The 18,956-nt window shown below is 46.0% G+C and overlaps 1 protein-coding gene across 1 annotated transcript in view; it reads right to left on the bottom strand.

The window, feature by feature from the left end:
• Nucleotides 1-17,920, bottom strand: part of KCNK1 (potassium two pore domain channel subfamily K member 1) — a 55,899-nt gene extending 37,979 nt beyond the window's left edge. The window contains exon 1 of the mRNA XM_066382240.1: nucleotides 17,472-17,920. Coding sequence (XP_066238337.1) covers nucleotides 17,472-17,826 — 355 coding nt within the window. The 5' untranslated portion in view covers nucleotides 17,827-17,920. The remainder of the gene's footprint in view (nucleotides 1-17,471) is intronic.
• Between the last annotated feature and the right edge of the window lie 1,036 nt (nucleotides 17,921-18,956).

The raw sequence follows: 18,956 nt of genomic DNA, 5'->3' as shown, positions 1-18,956 counted from the left end.
AAAACAGGGCAACTATGTCCATGTAAAAGTGAATTCATGCAGAACACATCATGAAAGAAATCGTGAACTCACGCAGCGGCCTACAGGGGAGGAGAGAGCACTCCCCACGCTGAGTGGACAGAACATATACTGACCCATGCTAAGAAGCTCTTCAGCCAAATGTCCCACTCCTACTAGGCAGAACACACAGCAGGCACGACAGCACAGGGGGAACCAGAGGTGAGGGGGCCTCTGTCATGGTGTCTTGGGCAAACACTGGTTTGTGCTGCTGAAGGTGGCTTTTGGGTCCAGGGATAGGTTGAGCTATGACACCTCTGCAGGGACAAGGATAGCAGTGCCCTCTGCCAGAACCAAGGAGACCAAACTAGAAGACAGCCAGTCACTGAAGTTGCTGGAGGACATTACCCTCTCTGCCTCTGCACCAAACAGAAACAGAGGAACGCCTGCTGGAGAAAAGGCAGAGCCTGCCAGCAGCAATGAGATCAGACAGGACATGTGAGAAGGGCAAGGTGCCTGGGACACGGTTAGAGTTCAGCCCCCTCTCACAGGTGATGGATGTGTGGGGGCTTGAAGACCTTGACAATGACAGCCTTGCTGTGTTCCCCAGACAGCCACTTGTGAAAACATGAGAAGTACTCAGAGGAGACTGGGTGACTTCACTGCACCCTTGGACACAAAGAGAATGGCTTTCAAAACTGCCATGTAAACAAGCCAGGGGGAATCCACTTGTGAAAACATGAGAAGTACTCAGAGGGGAGTGGGTGACTTCACTGCACCTTTGGACAGAGAGAGTGGTTTTCAAAACTGCTGTGTAAACAAGCCAGGGGGAATTCTATGAACTTCCTGGTGAGCTCGTGTACTGCACACTCATTTCAAGGGTTCAGGGCACAGCCAGAGTTACTTCTGTCTGCTTTCAAGCTGATACAGTTGGGCTTAAAATCCTATCATTAAGGAGAATCATAATAAGCCGGGACTAAATAAACTCGCGTTCAGAGCCCTGGTGCTCTTCCTTCTCTCTAACAGACACATATCCCATATCCTGTGGGTGGTATTCACATGAGGACCCCTGCTATTGGTCATAACCCACCACTTGGGGGCAAAGAGAAGCCTTCTGATCATCAAGACCAGTGGTCAGCAAACTGCGGCTTGTGAGCCACGTGCGGCTCTTTGGCCCCTTGAGTGTGGCTCTTCCACAAAATACCACATGTGGGCACTACCTCAATAAGGAATGTACCTACCTATATAGTTTAAGTTTAAAAGATTTGGCTCTCAAAAGAAATTTCAATTGTTGTACTGTTGATATTTGGCTCTGTTGACTAATAAGTTTGCCGGCCACTGATTCAAGACCATATCAGTGGTTAGAGTTACTGATTACCTGCAGAGGTGTAAATAAAACAGACTGGATAATGCTGATTCTCCGGTAGAGGAAATGAAAGCGGTTTTCCTTTTCAAGAAAGCATATTAGAATGGAAGTGAGAGTGACATTATTAGAGGGCTAATATTCTGTTTACTCAAATTGTTTTAAATAAGTCTTTTATAAGTGCCAAAGCTCTGCATCTCCTGTGTTGCCAGGGGACTACGCACCAATTTTTTGTGTGCTCTAAGGGGCACATGGCCAAGGAGGGGGCCTGGAGTGGGAAAGCATGTCTGACAGTGAGATGCACCAGAGTGGATGGATCCTCAGAGGTTAGACGGCTGGTCTTGGAGAGAATAAAAAATCACCCCTTCTTTGCTTTTCAAACATTCCACCTACTGGTGTACCTCTCAGACTTGCCTATGAACCTGGGCTAAAAGAACAACCTGTGCACATGTGGGTTCAGTATGCACCTCACTTGTTGAGTTCAGTTTTTGAATAATGCAGCAAGAAGGAAATGGACACTCTGCAAGTGTGATCATGTGTATGGTTTAAAACTATGTATCCATCTGATGAGGGAGAAACCAGCATAACATTATACATTTAAAGATTTACACTAAGTGGTGCATTTTCCTCAAAGCTTTATGAGTTTTCAGACAAGGAGTTCTGCTACCTGGCTTCCTATACAGCAAGAACACACCTGTGACACCGGGGGCCCTTAAGCAAAAATGAAAATGTGAAGAGATGAAAGAGCAGCCAGAAATCCTCAATCTGAGTCCGATGCACTAAGAAATGACTTTGAACATTACAAAATACTAAGAATTATATTTATAACACCTATGTTTCTTTTAAAGGCAAAAACTTCATTATGTTACTATTTGGCCACTCAGGAACTGAGTTGAAGTTAAGATTTTAGTACTTCAAAAAGAATTTATTTAAAGCCTGTATAGTATCTAATACTATAAACAGGATCTAGGGCAGGGGTCGGGAACCTTTTTGGCTGAGAGAGCCATGAACGCCACATATTTTAAAATGTAATTCTGTGAGATCCATACAATATGTTTAACACTAAATAAAAGTAAATGTGTGCATTTTATGTAAGACCAACACTTTTAAAGTACAATAAGTCTCTGAATTCTTTTCAATAACATTGTTATACTGTTGCTAACCAACGATGAATAAAGTACTTCTTACTATTAATGTGACTTCTGGTGCTGCATGGTTTTGCTGATGGCTTTGTAGTCTGGTTGATATGTGGTGAGGTTAAGCTTCATGTAGGTGTTGAGAATTCCATCCATTAAATGTGATCATAGGTTGGTCTTAATGTTCTTTAGATGTGAGAAAGACTGCTCACATGCATACGTAGAGCCAAACATTGTCAGTACAGCAATACTCACACACTGCAGTGTGTGGTATGTAATGGGAAGCGCATTCCAAGTTTTGAGAATCAGCTGGTCCGTGGGTTAAAGTTTTTCATTTCTCCCCACTTGTGTTTGTCTCGCCAACTCTGCTTGCTGTCGTGCAAGTCTTTCGAAATCTTCATTCAGTGACTTGAACTTATTCACCCACATGTCTGAGGCCTTCAGGTCAGCAGCTTATAGCTCAAAATCTCTGATGGAGACACGGGGGATATAACTCAGGTCAGCGCTGTCCACTGCACACTTGTGTGGATGGGTGATGAACTTAAAAAGATGAGTGCAGCCCTGGCTGGTTGGCTCAGTGGTAGAGCATTGGCCTGGCATGCAGGAGTCCCAGGTTCGATTCCTGGCCAGGGCACACAGGAGAAACGCCCATCTGCTTCTCCACCCCTCCCCCTCTCCTTCCTCTCTGTCTCTCTCTTCCCCTTCCGCAGCCAAGGCTCCATTGGAGCAAAGTTGGCCCGGGTGCTGAGGATGGCTCTATGGCCTCTGCCTCAGGCGCTAGAATGGCTCTGGTTGCAACAGAGAGATGCCTCAGATGGGCAGAGCATTGCCCCCTGGTGGGCATGCCGGGTGGATCCCGGTTGGGCGCATGTGGGAGTCTGTCTGCCTCCCTGTTTCCAACTTCATAAAAATACAAAAAAAAAAAAAAAATGAGTGTGCTCATGAAATTCTCCAAAGCGAGCTTTGAATAACTGCAGGAGATTAGATGTGCAGCCCACTAGCTGCTGGAGATCAAGATGTTGAGTAGGGTCACTTGCTGTGCATGCATCTTTAAACTCTCCCAGTTTTTCAAAGTGTAGTAAACAACCTGTTTTGTCTGCAATAAAGAGTTCCAGCTTGTTTTCAAATGCAAACGCTGCTTGTTGAAGGGATAAGACTATTTCCAATGCCTTGCATCTTCACATTGAGCTGGTTCAGATGTTCAGTCATGTCCACGAGATAGTAGAACTTCAGGAGCCACTCAGTGTTAGCTAACTCAGGATGCTCGATGTTTTTCATTTCAAGAAAAGTCCGGATTCCGCTCAGACAAGCCATGAAACGGCTGAGCACCTTCCCTCTTGACAACCAACACACATTGCTGTGCAGAAGCAGACCAGGATAATTATTACCAACTTCATCCAGCAGTGTTTTAAACTGGTGACCATTTAAAGCTCGGGCAACAATCAAGTTGACCACCCAAATGACCAGCGACATCACCTCACCAAGCTGCTTGCCACACATCTGAGCACAAAGCGCCCCTGATGTAGGATGCAGTAAAAACTTGGGATTGGTCTCTTTTCATGTTCACGAAGAAGCGCTACGAATCCTCTGTTTTTCCCCACCATGCACAGAGCACCATCAGTACACACCAAAATAAGTTTATCCATCAGTAGATTTTCTTCTTTAGCGAACTCAGTGAAAGACTTGAATAAATCCTCCCCTCTTGATGTCTCTTTCATAGGCAAAACAGCAAGACTTTCCTCACGTAGTGTGTCACCAACAGCATACCTTGCAAACACGCTGAACTGGGATAAATGGCTTATGTCTGTTGACTCATCCAAAGTGAGAGAAAAGTATGGTGCTTCATTTATGTCCTTCACTTGTGTTGCCTCAATTTGATTTGCCTTCATGATGGTATGACCGTAAACAGTTTTTGCTGACAGAGGCATGTCTTTTATTCGTTTGATTATCTTGTCTTTATCCGAAAAGTCATCAAAAAGTTCATTGGCAACATCAAGCATGAATGTTTTGGCATACTTCCCATCTGTGAATGGCTTTCTGTTTCTCACAATTGCTAAAGCACCAGCAAAGCTAGTCGAATTCCAGTCACCTTGTTGGGTCCAAACACAGAGTTGCTTCTGACTAGCTTGTACTCTGCACAGTTTCTCTTGACATGCTTTCTTCCTGCCGTCCCCCGCTAGATATTTCGATGCAAATGTAGTATGGCGTGTGTTGAAGTGCCGCTTTATATTTGACCGTTTCATCGACGCAATTTTATCATTGCATATTAGACACACTGCAGAACGTCCTCTCTCCACAAAGGCAAATTCCTCTGTTCATTTCCACTGAAATGTACAATACTCCTCATCTTTTTTTTTCTTTTAGCCGTCTTCTTTGTCAAAAGGGTTTCTGCAATTAGCTAGATGACTACTTGATTAAAAGGAGGGAAGTTTACTTCCTGAGCTCACAACGACCCGTGTGCCTAACGCATTATCCAATAAAAATTTGGAGTTGTCCTGGAGGACAGCTGTGACTGGCTCCAGTCACCCGCAACCATGAACATGAGCAGTAGGAAATGAATGGATTGTAATACATGAGAGCGTTTTATATTTTTAACATTATTATTTTTTTTATTGAAGATTTGTCTGTGAGCTAGATGCAGCCATCAAAAGAGCCACATATGGCTCGCGAGCCATAGGTTGCCGACCCCTGATCTAGGGAATGGCTATTCTACTTAGAACTTTGCAAAACCATTTCTTTTCTTTTCTTTTTTATTAAGTGAGAGGTAAGGAGGCAGAGACAAACTCTCGCATGCACCCTGGGCTGGGATCCATCCAGCAAGCCCCTACCAGGTGATGGTGTGCCCAGCTGGGCTGCAGCTCTATTGCTTGGCAACTGTACTATTTTAATGCCTGAGGCCAAGACCATGGGGCCATCCTCAGTGCCCGGAGCCACCCCTCCAATTGTTAGAGCTATGGCTGTGGGAGGAGAAGAGAGAGGAGAGGAAGGGGTGGAGAAGCAGATGGTTGCTTCTCCTGTGTGCCCTGTCTGGGAATCAAACCCAGGACTTCCACAAGCTGGGCCGATGCTCTACCGCTGAGCCAACTGGCCAGGGCCACAAAAGCATTTCAGAAGGCCCATCTGATACATTAATAATTAGGAATGCTTATAATTGCACCCTTCAGGGATGACCGTTCAGCACCTCATGGTTGAATCCCTGAGAATTTGGGATGAGGGACTCAGCTCCCCAGATCCTCCATCTCTGCCCCCAGCAGCATACCCGAAAGCTGGGGTCTGCCCACCCACACCTGCATGAGGAAGTGGAGGAGCACAGGCCTGAGCTCGATCCTGTATTTGCTCCCTGCCACATACACTCCTGTGCGCAGCAACAACTTGGCTACTCACCCAGGCCTCAGGGTTCAGACTGTGGCACTTGGTATGTTAGCCCAGTGGACCATCCCGGTCCCCCTGTGCCCCAGGGCCTAGGAGGTCCCATTGACATCCACTCCATACTCTGCCTATGGTCTTCCCACAGTTCCCTGCCCCACCCTGTGGCTCTGTTGGCACATCCAGGTCCTTTCTTCTTCAGAACAGGACGCCTTGTGCCTGAGTGACTGAACAAACCTTAGAGCCACAGGACAACTCCAGCGTTCTGTGTTTTGAGCCATTCTGCAGTCCAGGCTTCTGGTCACATTGCAGGTTCCCTACTGCTGACAGAGTCAAGTGCAACCCGCACTTCCTACACTCAGGCCCTTTACCTCCACCTCCAGGCCTCCTTATCAGCCACTTCTTACCAGGCAGCTCTCAGCTCTGGAAGGCTGCTATCACACAACTTCTTGAAGGCCAGGTGTGTTCCTCCTCTGGCACCTGAACTGTGCATTTGTCCTCATTTCTATGTGCCCCACACCTTACCCATGTTGCTCGTTTGTTCTGTCACCTCCTCTGTGAAGCTTCTCTGAACACTTCAGCCAAAGGGTCACCCCCTCAAAATCCTACAGGTGTCACCAGTGCCACACGATTCAGCAGCTGGGATCTATACCCCATACAGCTCTACATGACTTCTGTGGTTAGTTTAGTCTCCTAGGCTGGGCTCCTAGGCTGAACTGCAAGTGGTCTATGGTTAGTGATTATCCCTTTACAGTATGGGTCCCCTCCTGTGGGGCCCAGAGCAGGTAAGTACTCAGCAAACAGTACAAAGACCTGTACTCACAGAATGTTAGAGCCGCAGTAGGGTTCTGTCCAGCCCTGTCATTGTACAGATAAAACGTCTGAGCTTTAGAGAAACTACCAAAGCATTTTTGTGACACTGACTTGCCTGAGGGGAGCTTGGGGCCTCCCAGTCCCCAGGTGACTCTGTCCCACCTTACAGCCCCTACACTTTTCCCTCACGCCCTCCCTGAATTTATTTTTTAAAGTTCCTTTCAAAACACTATGAAAGCAACTTTTATTTAGTCTATGTAGGGTGATTCAGTATATCTGAAAGTAAACATTCTCCATAAAAATAATTCACAATTCTCACTTTTCACTTAGTCGGCTGTATTTTTAAATACTTATTCAGTCTGATATCACTGATGACAATCGCCTTTAGCAACTCCATCTGCTGGGCTGGTGAAGGAAAAGTCATTCCTCCCATGGTGATGGGGGGACACCACCATTGGCTGGCCCTGTGTGGAGGCTGGGACACTGAGGAGGGACTGACCAGGATAGATACCCCCACCAGCCCTGGTCACATAGCGCAGGCTTGCCAGGGTGGGAACCACCCACACAGATCAACACACGAAACTTAGCGTGAGTGAATCAGAGAGGAGGTCTCCACATGCACATGCAGATGCCAAAAGTGTTTCTGTGGCCCATTCAGATGACCTTCACAGACTCAAGGTGCTCAGCCAGCGCTGCTAAAAAATGCAGGTTTAGGTCATGCTCCACAGCTCCTACAGAAGTGTGCAGATGTTTAGGTAGTTTGGGTCCTGTTTGTTCTTTCCATTTTTGCTGGTTGCATTTATAAGCATACGATGCAGGATTGTAAGACAGGTTCAGGGACAGACTGTTGCCCACACACAGCATCCTCCTAGGACTGTGTAGGGCTCCTCTGCACCCTCTTGCCGTGGGCATCTGTGCATCTATTTGGCCATGGGCGGGGGGCTGTGTGGCTGAAGTGGCTTGTGCCACAGCACTGGGAATGCGCAGGGCATGCTGGGGAGCTGTCCCTGCTCAGAATTGCTCAATGTGGCCCTCTGACACGGAGGCAGCTCAGGAGTGCCCTCTCTAGCTTCTTTAATTAACTTAATCCACCTAACCACAGTCTTTAAATAATTGAGTGCCTAGGAACCAGTGTTCAAATACTTAAAGAATTTTAGTTACAAGAATATCTTAACCTTTTAATTCTAGTTTCAGAAATTTGCAATACCTCCTGTTATTCACAACCTGAGGTGACATAAAAAATATAGCATTTAAGAGGAGGAGGCTTAGATCATCGGGGATGAGCAGGGAGCCATAGTATTCAAATGGCATCATTTGGTAATTCATGGTAATTCAGCAACCTTCAATAAACACAGAAGGAAAGAAAATTACTCAGGTGGTTATCAGAGTCACATGATAATTTTCCCATCTGTTACAAATGGTAAGTGTTTCTATTTGAAGCTAATAGATTCTTAAAATGCTTAGATTTCTTATGGGAAAAAAATTATGTTTTTATTTACATCCTAGAAATAGAAACAATCTAGATTGACTCCCTGCACACTTTAATGTTAGTTGCTCCTAAAAAATATATTTATTGCTGTGCTGTTTTTTGGACCATATATATTGTACATTTTATAATAAACTGTATAAAATACTAAATTTTTTATTGTTCAATTTAGGAACATGTGAAGCAAATCCTCCTGCTCCCCTTTCACTCCCCCAGCCTGTTTTCCACAGGCCTTTCATAATAATAAATTAGAAAACAATATGGTGTGAGTAGGTGGTGGCGCAGTGGATAGAGTGTCGACCTGGGTTGCTGAGGACCCAGGTTTAAAACCCCAAGATCGCTGGCTTGAGTGCAGGCTCTCCACCTTAAGCATGGAGTCATAGGCTTGAGCAAGGGATCATAGACATGACCCTATGAAGTTCACTGGCTTGAGCCCAAAGGTCACTGGCTTGAGCTCAAGGTCACTGGCTTAAGCCTCCTAGTCAAGGTACGTTTATGAGAAGCAATCAGTGACAACCAAAAGTGCTGCAACTACAAGTTGATGTTTCTCATCTCATCTCTCTCCCTTCCTGTCTGTCTGTTACTGTCTCTACCTCTGTTTCTGTCTCTGCCTCCCATTCTCTCTGATGCACATGCTAAAATGAAAAAAACAAAAACAAAAAAAAACAATGATAGTTTAGATGTTCTTTTTTAGACCAGAAGTTGAAGTAGTTGAAATTCTTGTTAACTGTGTTCATCAAATGGCAACTGAGCCCGTAGAATTCCTACTCTCATCCTGGAATAGCTTTTCCCTCTTCTCCACTTATGGACTATGTCTCCTTCCACCAAGTGCAGGCATCACCCCTCTGCCACCTTAGGCCTCTGCAGTCAGACAGATGACACATGTGATGTAACCTGAAATCAGATCACACTGTCAGCACCCTCATGACATCACAGTATGTAAGCCTGCCTTGTGTAGATCCTGGAGCACCCAGAGGAACCTCAAATTTAACTGGCCCACGACCATCAGCTCACTTGAGACCCTGTGCCCCAAACTGCTTCTTCCCTGGCCCTCCCTCTGTCTCCACACTGCCAGGGGCTCACACTGCCTGGGGGCCATTCTTGCCTACTATTTTTCTCACACCTCACATCTACTCTATCCACAAATCCTATTGGTTCTTCTACCAACATATCTGCGATCTGGCCACTGTCACCACCTACTTCACCATCCTGCTCCATGGCACCAACAGGCCTTGTCTGGGTTACTGTAACAGCACCCTTTTAGGGCTTTTGCTTCTTCCCTTTTCCTCCAACACCAGCCAGCATGAACCTGTTAGAACCGGTCAGTTCGTACCACCCCCGTGCTCAGACTCTCCCATGTTTCCCCCTCACTCAGAGAAAAGCCAAGTGCTTTGCAGTGGCCTGTGACACCCTTCACACCTGCTCCTTCACTCCTCCTTGACTTCATAACTCCCCCTCATTCTTAGCTCCAGACACAACGGGTTTCTGCTGTACCTCCAAAACGGGGACTTTGTTCTAGAACATAGGCCCCAGACAGTAGAATGCCAACTTTTCAGTAATGATTTTTAAAATTTCCTTGTCAAAGACCACAATCCTGGACCCCTCCACACCCTAAGCACACACTCATTGAATAGATGCTTCATACCTTCTTGTCCCTCTTTGCTACAGGACGTTTCTCCTTAGCAATTATCCCCAAATAGTGTCCTGTGCGTTTTATTTAGTTACCATGTTTACTGTACCTCCCTCGCTCTACTAGATGGATATACGTCGAAGAAGACAAGATCCCTAAGTGCTAGCGCATTATCAGGTGGAACTAATGCTCAGTAAACACTTGCTGGAGACTGCAGGCTTTTATTTCACAAGGTTAGTCAACCTTAGCCACAGTAGCCAATGCAAACAGAATCTGATCTGGGATCAAGGACATAGTCACCAATTAAAAACCACTATCCATGTCTAACATCTCTCAACCAATCTCTTTAATGTAAGAATTGACTGTTTTACAGATTCAAGAAAGGAAAGTAGCAGACAAGCACTCTGGTCTGATTCATGCTCAGGGAGAGAACCATGGCCTCCCTCGGTATCCCCATTTCGCCCATTACCCCTTCTTCAATCTGACCTCAGGTTGGGGTACTATCCTGCAGTGACAGAGCAGCCACCAGCACTGAGGTCAAGGAATCCTCCCAGAATGATCAAAAAAAGAGCACAAACTAAGTCCAGGAGATAAAACCATCAAGGAAGTCAATACCCCAAAGACACCTGCTTTGCAATGGAGACAACCTTCCTCTCCCGCCAGTAACAGCAGTGTGAACACAGCACAGTCAATGGACAAATCTTACTGAATGAGTATTTCATGGAGTTGGCTACAACTGGGATTGGTTGACACCCCTTAAGAATCAATTCTCAATTCTAGCACAGTGCACTCCAACTATACCAGAGAGCTCGTGAGCTCTGTCCCTGAAACAAACCTGTAGTAAGTTGACCTAAGAGATCACATTGTTATGTGTGCAAACAATTGAACATCAACAATTTCACATGCTTCAACCCCACAGTCCAAGAAGCAGTGCTACCCAACAACTGGCTCTCAAAGGCACTCGATTTACTACCAGGTTACTAGAAAAATCAAAGCTTGTATTCTCGACCAGGCTAATAGATATGTCATAAAAGCAAATGCTTGATTTCTTTCTATAGTAATTTATAATAGTAACAGTATGCCATAAAATAGGCATAGATAACAGCAAAGTTATAATTTTGATAAAATACCTTCTAAGTACTAAAAAACTGATGTTTAATAGACAGGTATGAGCTCATAAATTAAACACTAATTTCTACTCTCTTTGACTATTCACAGACAATTATTATAATTTGAGGACACCAATTATTATACTATTTCAAGCATATGAAAGTGTTCGTCATAACTGTAAAGACCTAAAAAATTCTGTTTCTTGTATTCCTATATTTGTTTTTCTTGTTTGTGCTTATATAACTATAAAACATAAATAACTGAGTACTTCTGTATTAGTTTGCTAGAGCAGCCATGAGGAAGCACCACAGACTGGGTGAGCCAATCAAAAGAAATTCATTTTCTCACAGTTCTGGATTCTGAAGTCCAAAACCAAGGTGTCAGTAGGTTCAATTTCTTTAGGAACCTCTCTCCTTCACTTGCCAATGGCTACCTTCTCATTGTGTGCTCATCGTAATTTCCCTAGTGACTCTATTTCTTTACAGTCCTGTTTTAAAGTAATTATGTTAGGACTTCAACATAGGAATTCTGGGGAGACACAATTCAGCCCACAACCACCTCCTACACCATGATCCCATGCAAAGCTCAAGCTCTTAACTTGGGAACCAGATCAAATCAAGGCCATGTCACTTCTACCTCTGTGGCCCAGGCAGAGAAGTTGCTCAACCTGCACTTCAGAGTCAGACTCTGTGGAGCGAGGACAGTGACATCCTCCCTCATTAATCCTTTGTAACACACATACACATTACCCAGCACACGAAAGTGCTGTTTGTTTTTTAAAATATCATTTTATTTTTCTGATTTTTAAAGTTATTTGTCTTTTCATTATCTTTTTTTCAGTTACATCTATCTGCAGCTTCCTTCTTCAATCTGTGAGGGGCATCAGAACTCCTAATTACACTCTTTACAATTAAATGTAAGAGCTCACAACTGAGACCCAAGGCTGTCCTGAAAATCAAGAGCGTAAACTTCAGGTCTCTCTTCTGACTGATTGAGTTTGTGTGAGTGTTTTTGGTAGAATTTCTTTTCTCACTGTCATTTCTGTTCCAGAGATATTATTTACTGCACATTTCAGATAAGGTAATACCAATGTGAAGCTTAGGTTTGACACCATTAAAAGGGGGGGGGGGGGGACAGCGTCATCTATCTGACCTGAAACTAGTGACGTCTTATAATAAACATGCACTTATTTTGGACGTGGGTGGAAGCACATAGTTTGAATGTTGCACACCCCTTGTAAAGAAGCAGGAGGACATTTGAGACACTAAACAGTCTCACAGAACATTTTCCAAAAGGAAGTAAAACAGAACCCCTCTTGCTCTAAGCTCCTTCCAAATGTCATTCTAAAGCAGGGGTCAACCAACCTTTTTCTGTAAAGGGAGAGAGAGACAGTATTCTAGGGGTTCTGGCCACACAGTTTCTGTCACAACTACTTAACCTTGCCACTGGAGCAGGAAAGCAACCAAAAATGATACGTAAGTTAACGGGTGTGGCTGTGCACCAATGACATTTTGTCATGGACCCTGAAATCTGGTTTTCATACAATTTTAACATAATAGAAAATATTATTTTTCTTTTGACATTTTTTTCCCAGCCATTGGAAATTATAAAAACCATCCTTAGCTCAGGCTGCATAAAAACTGGTGGTGGGCTGGCTTCGGCCAGGAGCACAGTTTACCCACCCCATTCTAGTTGAAGCTCAATAAATATTTGTTATTGGTAAGAATGTATTTCTCCTACTGAAAATAATTTAAAACCAAGAATCAATCCAGCATCTCCATTACCACTTCCTACCCTCTCCAACGTGGTAGGAGTGCCCAGCCTGACTAAGTCAAAGCCAGTGTAAAGCAAGCTAAATTAAGTTCCTTTCCTGAGCACTCTAAATAATAGTTTCAAAACATCTCTTCATAAACATGAACAAAGCTGCATCTTGACAAAAGGCACCATGCATTCAAGTGACAGAAACAGCGACCTAGGTGTTCGGTGGACCTTCTACATCTACAGAGCAGCAAAAGACAGTGGCAGCTTCCTGTTCAAAATCATACAAAAACTGCATTTTACCCAGTATCCTTCACCATGATGTAGTCTTGCTTAGGGGGATGAATAAAAAAGTGGACAGTAAAATGACATGACTGTTCTTAATAATGAATAGGATCACCGACATTTTATATGGCTACTAAAAGTAACTTTAATTAAAATTACTTCTTACTTCCCAAGTGTCACCTAGACATTATTTCCTTAATCCTTGAAGAAAATCACACTACAAAAGTGACGTGGGGCCCTGGATGGTTGGCTCAGCAGTAGAGCGTCGGCCTAGCCTGCGGAGGACCCAGGTTCAATTCCCGGCCAGGGCACACAGGAGAAGCGCCCATTTGCTTCTCCACCCCTCCGCCGCGCTTTCCTCTCTGTCTCTCTCTTCCCCTCCCGCAGCCAAGGCTCCATTGGAGCAAAGATGGCCCGGGGCGCTGGGGATGGCTCTGTGGCCTCTGCCTCAGGCGCTAGAGTGGCTCTGGTCGCAACATGGCGACGCCCAGGATGGGCAGAGCATCGCCCCCTGGTGGGCAGAGCGTCGCCCCCTGGTGGGCGTACCGGGTGGATCCCGGTCGGGCGCATGCGGGAGTCTGTCTGACTGTCTCTCCCTGTTTCCAGCTTCAGAAAAATGAAAAAAAAAAAACAAAAAACAAAAGTGACGTGGCCCTGGACAGTGGCTCAGTGGATAGAGTGTTGTCTGGCATATGGCTATTCCAGGTTCAATCCCCAGTCAGAGCACACATGAGATGTGACCATCTGCTTCTCTCCATTCTCTTTCTCTTCCCCTTTGCATCCAGTCTCAGTTGATTTGAAAATCAGTTCCAGATGGGGGTTGATGGGCGGATCCCAGTCCGGGTGCATGCGGGAATCTATCTCCCCTCCTCTTACTTAAATAAATAAATGAATAAAATAAAAGTGACATGGAAAATACTTCAGTTCATAACACCTTTTATTTTTACACAGCACCTCCCTCTGAAAAAGTCAGAGTGGGCTGGGCTGCACATTCTCCTAATGCCATCATCAAGAAGAAATAGGGATGCCAGACCAGGCGGTGGCACAGTGGATGGAGCGTGGGACTGGGATGCGGAGGACCCAGTTTCAATACCCTGAGGTCACCAGCTTGAGCGCAGGATCATCTGGTTTGAGCAAAACTCACCAGCTTGGACCCAAAGTTGCTGCTTGAGCAAGGGGTTACTCAGTCTGCTGATGGCCCACGGTCAAGGCACATATGAGAAAGCAATCAATGAACAACTAAGGTGTTGCAACGAAAAACTGATGATTGATGCTTCTCATCTCTCTCCATTCCTGTCTGTCTGTCCCTATCTATCCCTCTCTCTGACTCTTGCTCTGTCTCTGTAAAAAAAAAAAAAGAAAAAAAAGAAGAAATAGGGAGATATTAAATTTTTGCTAGAAATAATTCAGCGTCCTTGGCAGAGCAGAGAAGGAAGAGAACATCGCTGAATTACCAACCTAAGACTTCTTTCAAATATACCATGAAGACTACCACATTCCTTTCCAGATAATATATTTTTAGAAATGAAATGCATTTTCTTTACTCTAAAAATCAGCTAATCTGCTGCCACAAAATAGTGTTTTGATACTATACAGAACATCAAGTGAGTAACAGGTCAGTACAAAACCAGTTGAAGAGTATGTACTTCTTGGGTTGAGAAATTTCTAAGAGAATGCATTCATGCTTCTGTATAACACTGGTGACCTCCAAGGACAGCACCTTTGTAATGCTCACTCTTTCTGTTCTGGGCAAGATAAGGGTTGACCGTACTGATTGAGTGACAATTATCTCAGAGGATTTGCCATCAATACAGCTAAGAGTTTACACACACACACACTCACACACAAACACAACTACAGCATGTTTAATATTTTCTTGAAAGAGAAGCATGAACTCTAAGTTTCAGTTCATTTGTGTTATCTGGTACCTTTCCAGATAATATATTTTTAGAAATGAAATGCATTTTCTTTACTCTAAAAATCAGCTCATCCGCTGCCACAAAATAGTGTTTTGATACTATACGGAACATCAAGTGAGTAACAGGTCAATACAAAACCAGTTGAAGAGTATGTTTGATACGGAATAGATTCTAAATTCTGTTAGAATTCTATTTGATTCTAAGTATTTATTCATTTTGGAGGGAAGAGAGAGAGAGAGAGAGAGAGAGAGAGAGAGATATGAAAGGGGGGATGAGAGGAAAGCATCAACTCCCATATGTGCCTTTACTGGGCAAGCCTAGGGTTTCAAAATGGTGACCTCAGTATTCCAGGATGATGCCTTATCCACTGTGCCACCACAGGTCAGGCTAGACCTCTATTTGAATTAGCAAATTTGCCAGGCATGTGGTGGTGCAGTGGATAAAGCATCGACCAGAATGCAGAGATTGCCAGTTCGAAACTCTGGGCTTGCATGGTCAGGCACATATGAGAAGCAACTATTACAAGATAAAGTTTTCTACCTCCTTCTCTCTCTTCTTTCTAAAATCAATCAATAAAAAATATTTTAAAAATTAGCAAATTCAACTCTATTCTATCAATGACAAAAATTCCTCGATTTGCTAATTTTCCAAACCAAGAGGCACCGTTTTCATCTAGTTCATCCTTAAATGCCCCTTGCACTGATTTCTGCACTAATTTCCTAAATGAACTCTTGTTTTGCATGAATACAGACTTTCTCAGGCACTACAATGCACTCTGAATACCAATACCATCCACGCTTTTTTTTTAAACAGAGCTGCAGTTAAAAAGAAAAAAAGGAATAAGAGGAAATCTAGAAAATAATTCTCCCTTCAAGATGTAAACCAGTAGTTTTGACATTTAATTAGGAGTGTATGGTGTTGAGATTATACATGAACTGCACCAGTGAAGAGAAGAAATCCCACCCAGGAACAGCAGATATATTTTCCTTGTAATCTTATTCCAGTTCTATCTTTAAAATACCATTTAAAGAGTACTAAAAATTATCATAATTCTTCACAATGTTTACTCAAAACTGTGAACCAGCAGAAACACTTCTGCAAGAGAATGGATGATTCACAGTTTAGCACAAACATACCCAAAGGACAGGCAGGGGGACTGGAGTGATGGGGACCAGAGGTGGTACAGACCATGGAAGCAGGACTGGTAGCAGGAAAACCAAAGAGTCACCTCTCAAAGCTATAAAGTAAGATAACAGTTCTGCCTCTTTTAGGGCTACCTTTAACACTGCTCTAAAAATATCACAATACAAGCTAGACTTCTGATTTATTTCAGGATAAATGAACATCATTCAGTCATTCATCCCAGACTTCTGCATCATTGTTTTACAGAATCAGGGGATAATGAACTAGCATTCATTACCAGCTAATTACCAGTCAGCTGGGGTGAGCCCAAGGGTATTAAACAAATAAACCCTAGGAGGTGGAAAGAGGTGGAGTGAAGGAAAAGTTGAAATACAAAGTTGATTCTTCCATCAAGGAAAAGGGGGCGGGGTATAAAGAGTTCCTGGCAGGGAGATCACAAGGCCCAAATTCCAGGACTTCTCTGGTAGCTAGGAAGTGTGCAACCTTGTGCAAGCCAAAATGGATCGCCCACAGATCTAATCTCCTCCACAAAAATGATGGGACTGCGCTGAACACTCTTTGAGACACTTTCCAGGGTCCACAGAGCAACTTATGTAGAATATCTCCAAGCATGTGTACGTGCCTCACGTAGCTGATGGGAACACCCAGCCTTCATTCATCTCGTCTGTCACAGTAACGCTGCCCTGGGGCACCCGGCGGGCTGGCAGGGTCACCCCGGACTCATCTCCTCGTGCTAGGTGAGTAGGCGAGAGAAAAGCCCTTCTAGTTTAAGGGTGAAAACACGCTAAAGTTGAAAAACTGCTTAATCAGGGTGCCCCATTTTGCCAGATCTATGGCATTCCCTCACCCCTCCTCCTACTCAGAAAGAAAGCAGACCGACCTGTGCGCTCAGAGGTCACTGGCAAGGAGCAGAATGATGTCACTCAGTTGCCCCTAAAACCGTACCCAAGGCAGAAAAGAGCCAAAATGCCGGTGTATCATCAAATGGGAAGGCACCCTCCGCAAGGTGACCCTTCAACGCGTTCTCCTCCGACTGTGCAGCCTGGGCCCGTGGGATGGGTCAGGAGTAAGGTGCGCGCACATGCAACGCGGAGTTTCCAGCATCCCCGGGCCTCGCCGCACCGTGCCCGAGACGCTGTGGATTCCAACGGGACGGCTGGGTACCCAGAAAAAGGGCACAGCCCATGAAGCCCCTCTAATCACCCAGGCCGAAGGCTTTAGAGACCCCTTCCCAAAAATTACGGGCGGCAACAACCAAGTCATGTTCTCAGGCCACCTCGCGGACTTCCGGCTCCACGGAGCCCGCCCTTGGCGCGTGTCCAGTGGAGGCGTCCGGGAGGGGCCGGCAGCCGGGCTGGAAGGGCCAGGGTGGCCGCGGTGGGGGTCAGGGAGGAGGGTCAGGGTGGCCGCGGGGAAGGGGGTTGGTAGGGTGGCCACAGTGGCCTGGGGGGACATCGGCTCCTACCAGTGGTGGAGAGCACGGTGCTGGCGAAGAAGAGCGCGGAGGTGAAGTCCCAGTTCCAGTTTCCCGAGGCGTTGCTGAGCACCGACACGCCGTAGTTGCTGGCTTCCAGCACGCGGCCCAGGAACTGCTCGAGCTGCGGCTCCGAAAGGCACTCGTGCTCTTCCAGGAAGCGCCGCTTCAGCTTGCGCAGCTCCTGGCGCAGCAGGTCCTCGTAGGGCAGCTCCACTGACGAGAAGACCACGGCGCCGAAAACCAGGTAGAGCAGGTAGCCGAGCACCAGGAAGCCGAAGCACCAGGCCGAACGGTGCCGCTCCACCAGGCGCACGCACGAGCTGCCGGCCAGGGACTGCAGCATCTTCCCGCCGCCGGAGCCCAAGCCGGAGCCGCGCCGCACGCCGGCCCAGCGGCTCTGCGCAGCCACCACCCCCCCCCCCCCCCCCCCCCCCCCCCCCCCCCCCCGCCATGCCCGCCGCGCCCGCCGCTCCCTCCCCGCCGCTCCCCCCCCCCCCCCCCCCCCCCCCCCCTCCGCAGCACCCGCGCTGCCTGCGATTGGCTCGCTCTGGGTTTTCTTCCTTCTTTTCCAGCTTCCTTTAGTATTCACAGCTGCGATGATGTGGCGCTGACGTTATCCCGGCTCAGGTAACCCTAGAGTCCCTGGGGACCGCGCACATACTTGGCCAGATCGCTGGGCTGGGAGGGTGGCCCCGCTGCAGGCTCCTCCTGTTCCCGCTGGTTCAGTAACCGAACTCGAGCGGCCCCGCTGCGGGTGTGACCGTGCGTGTACGGGCCGCGTGTGTATTTGTGTGTGTGTGTCCACGCTCATGTGTGTGTCTATGTGAATGTGCACACAAGTGTGTGAAACTGAGAGTGTTCCTGTGTTTGTGTGTGTGTATACACGCTTAAAGAGAGTGTGTTTGTGCACACGCTGTTGTTCATACTTCTGAGCTAGGTGCTACCTGTCCAACCCTTGGTCCCAGGTACACCGGCTTTCCCACTGACTTCCTCCTCAAAGTCAGTATTGTTAAATAGCACTGGGGCACTTTCCCTTCTGTCTCATTGGCCCAAAGGTTAAGGAGTGTTGTACCAACCAAGATGGGAATGATTCCAGTCTCAGGCACTTTGGCGTCTTGCCAGAACTCTCCTCTTACTCTCCTGCTCCTTCCAAAAGGGACCTGAGAGTAAAGGCTAGTTCTGGAAAAGTCCTGTTTCTGAGCTCTAAGTCTTTGAAACATGAAGAGTGAAAAAGGCCCATGCCTGACCTGTGGTGGCACAGTGGATAAAGCGTCGACCTGGAAATGCTGAGGTCGCTGGTTCGAAACCCTGGGCTAGCCTGGTCAAGGCACATATGGGAGTTGATGATTCTAGCTCCTCCCCCTTCTCTCTCTCTGTCTCTCCTCTCTCTCTCTCTCCTCTCTAAAAAATGAATAAATAAATAAAAATAAAAAAATAAAAAAGGCCCCAGCATGATAACTACCAGAAGAAACT

The sequence above is a fragment of the Saccopteryx leptura genome, chromosome 1 (assembly GCF_036850995.1).
Source record: "Saccopteryx leptura isolate mSacLep1 chromosome 1, mSacLep1_pri_phased_curated, whole genome shotgun sequence".
NCBI lineage: Eukaryota > Metazoa > Chordata > Mammalia > Chiroptera > Emballonuridae > Saccopteryx > Saccopteryx leptura.
The sequence above is the reverse complement of the archived record's forward strand: the minus strand, read 5'-3'. Positions and strand labels throughout refer to the sequence as shown.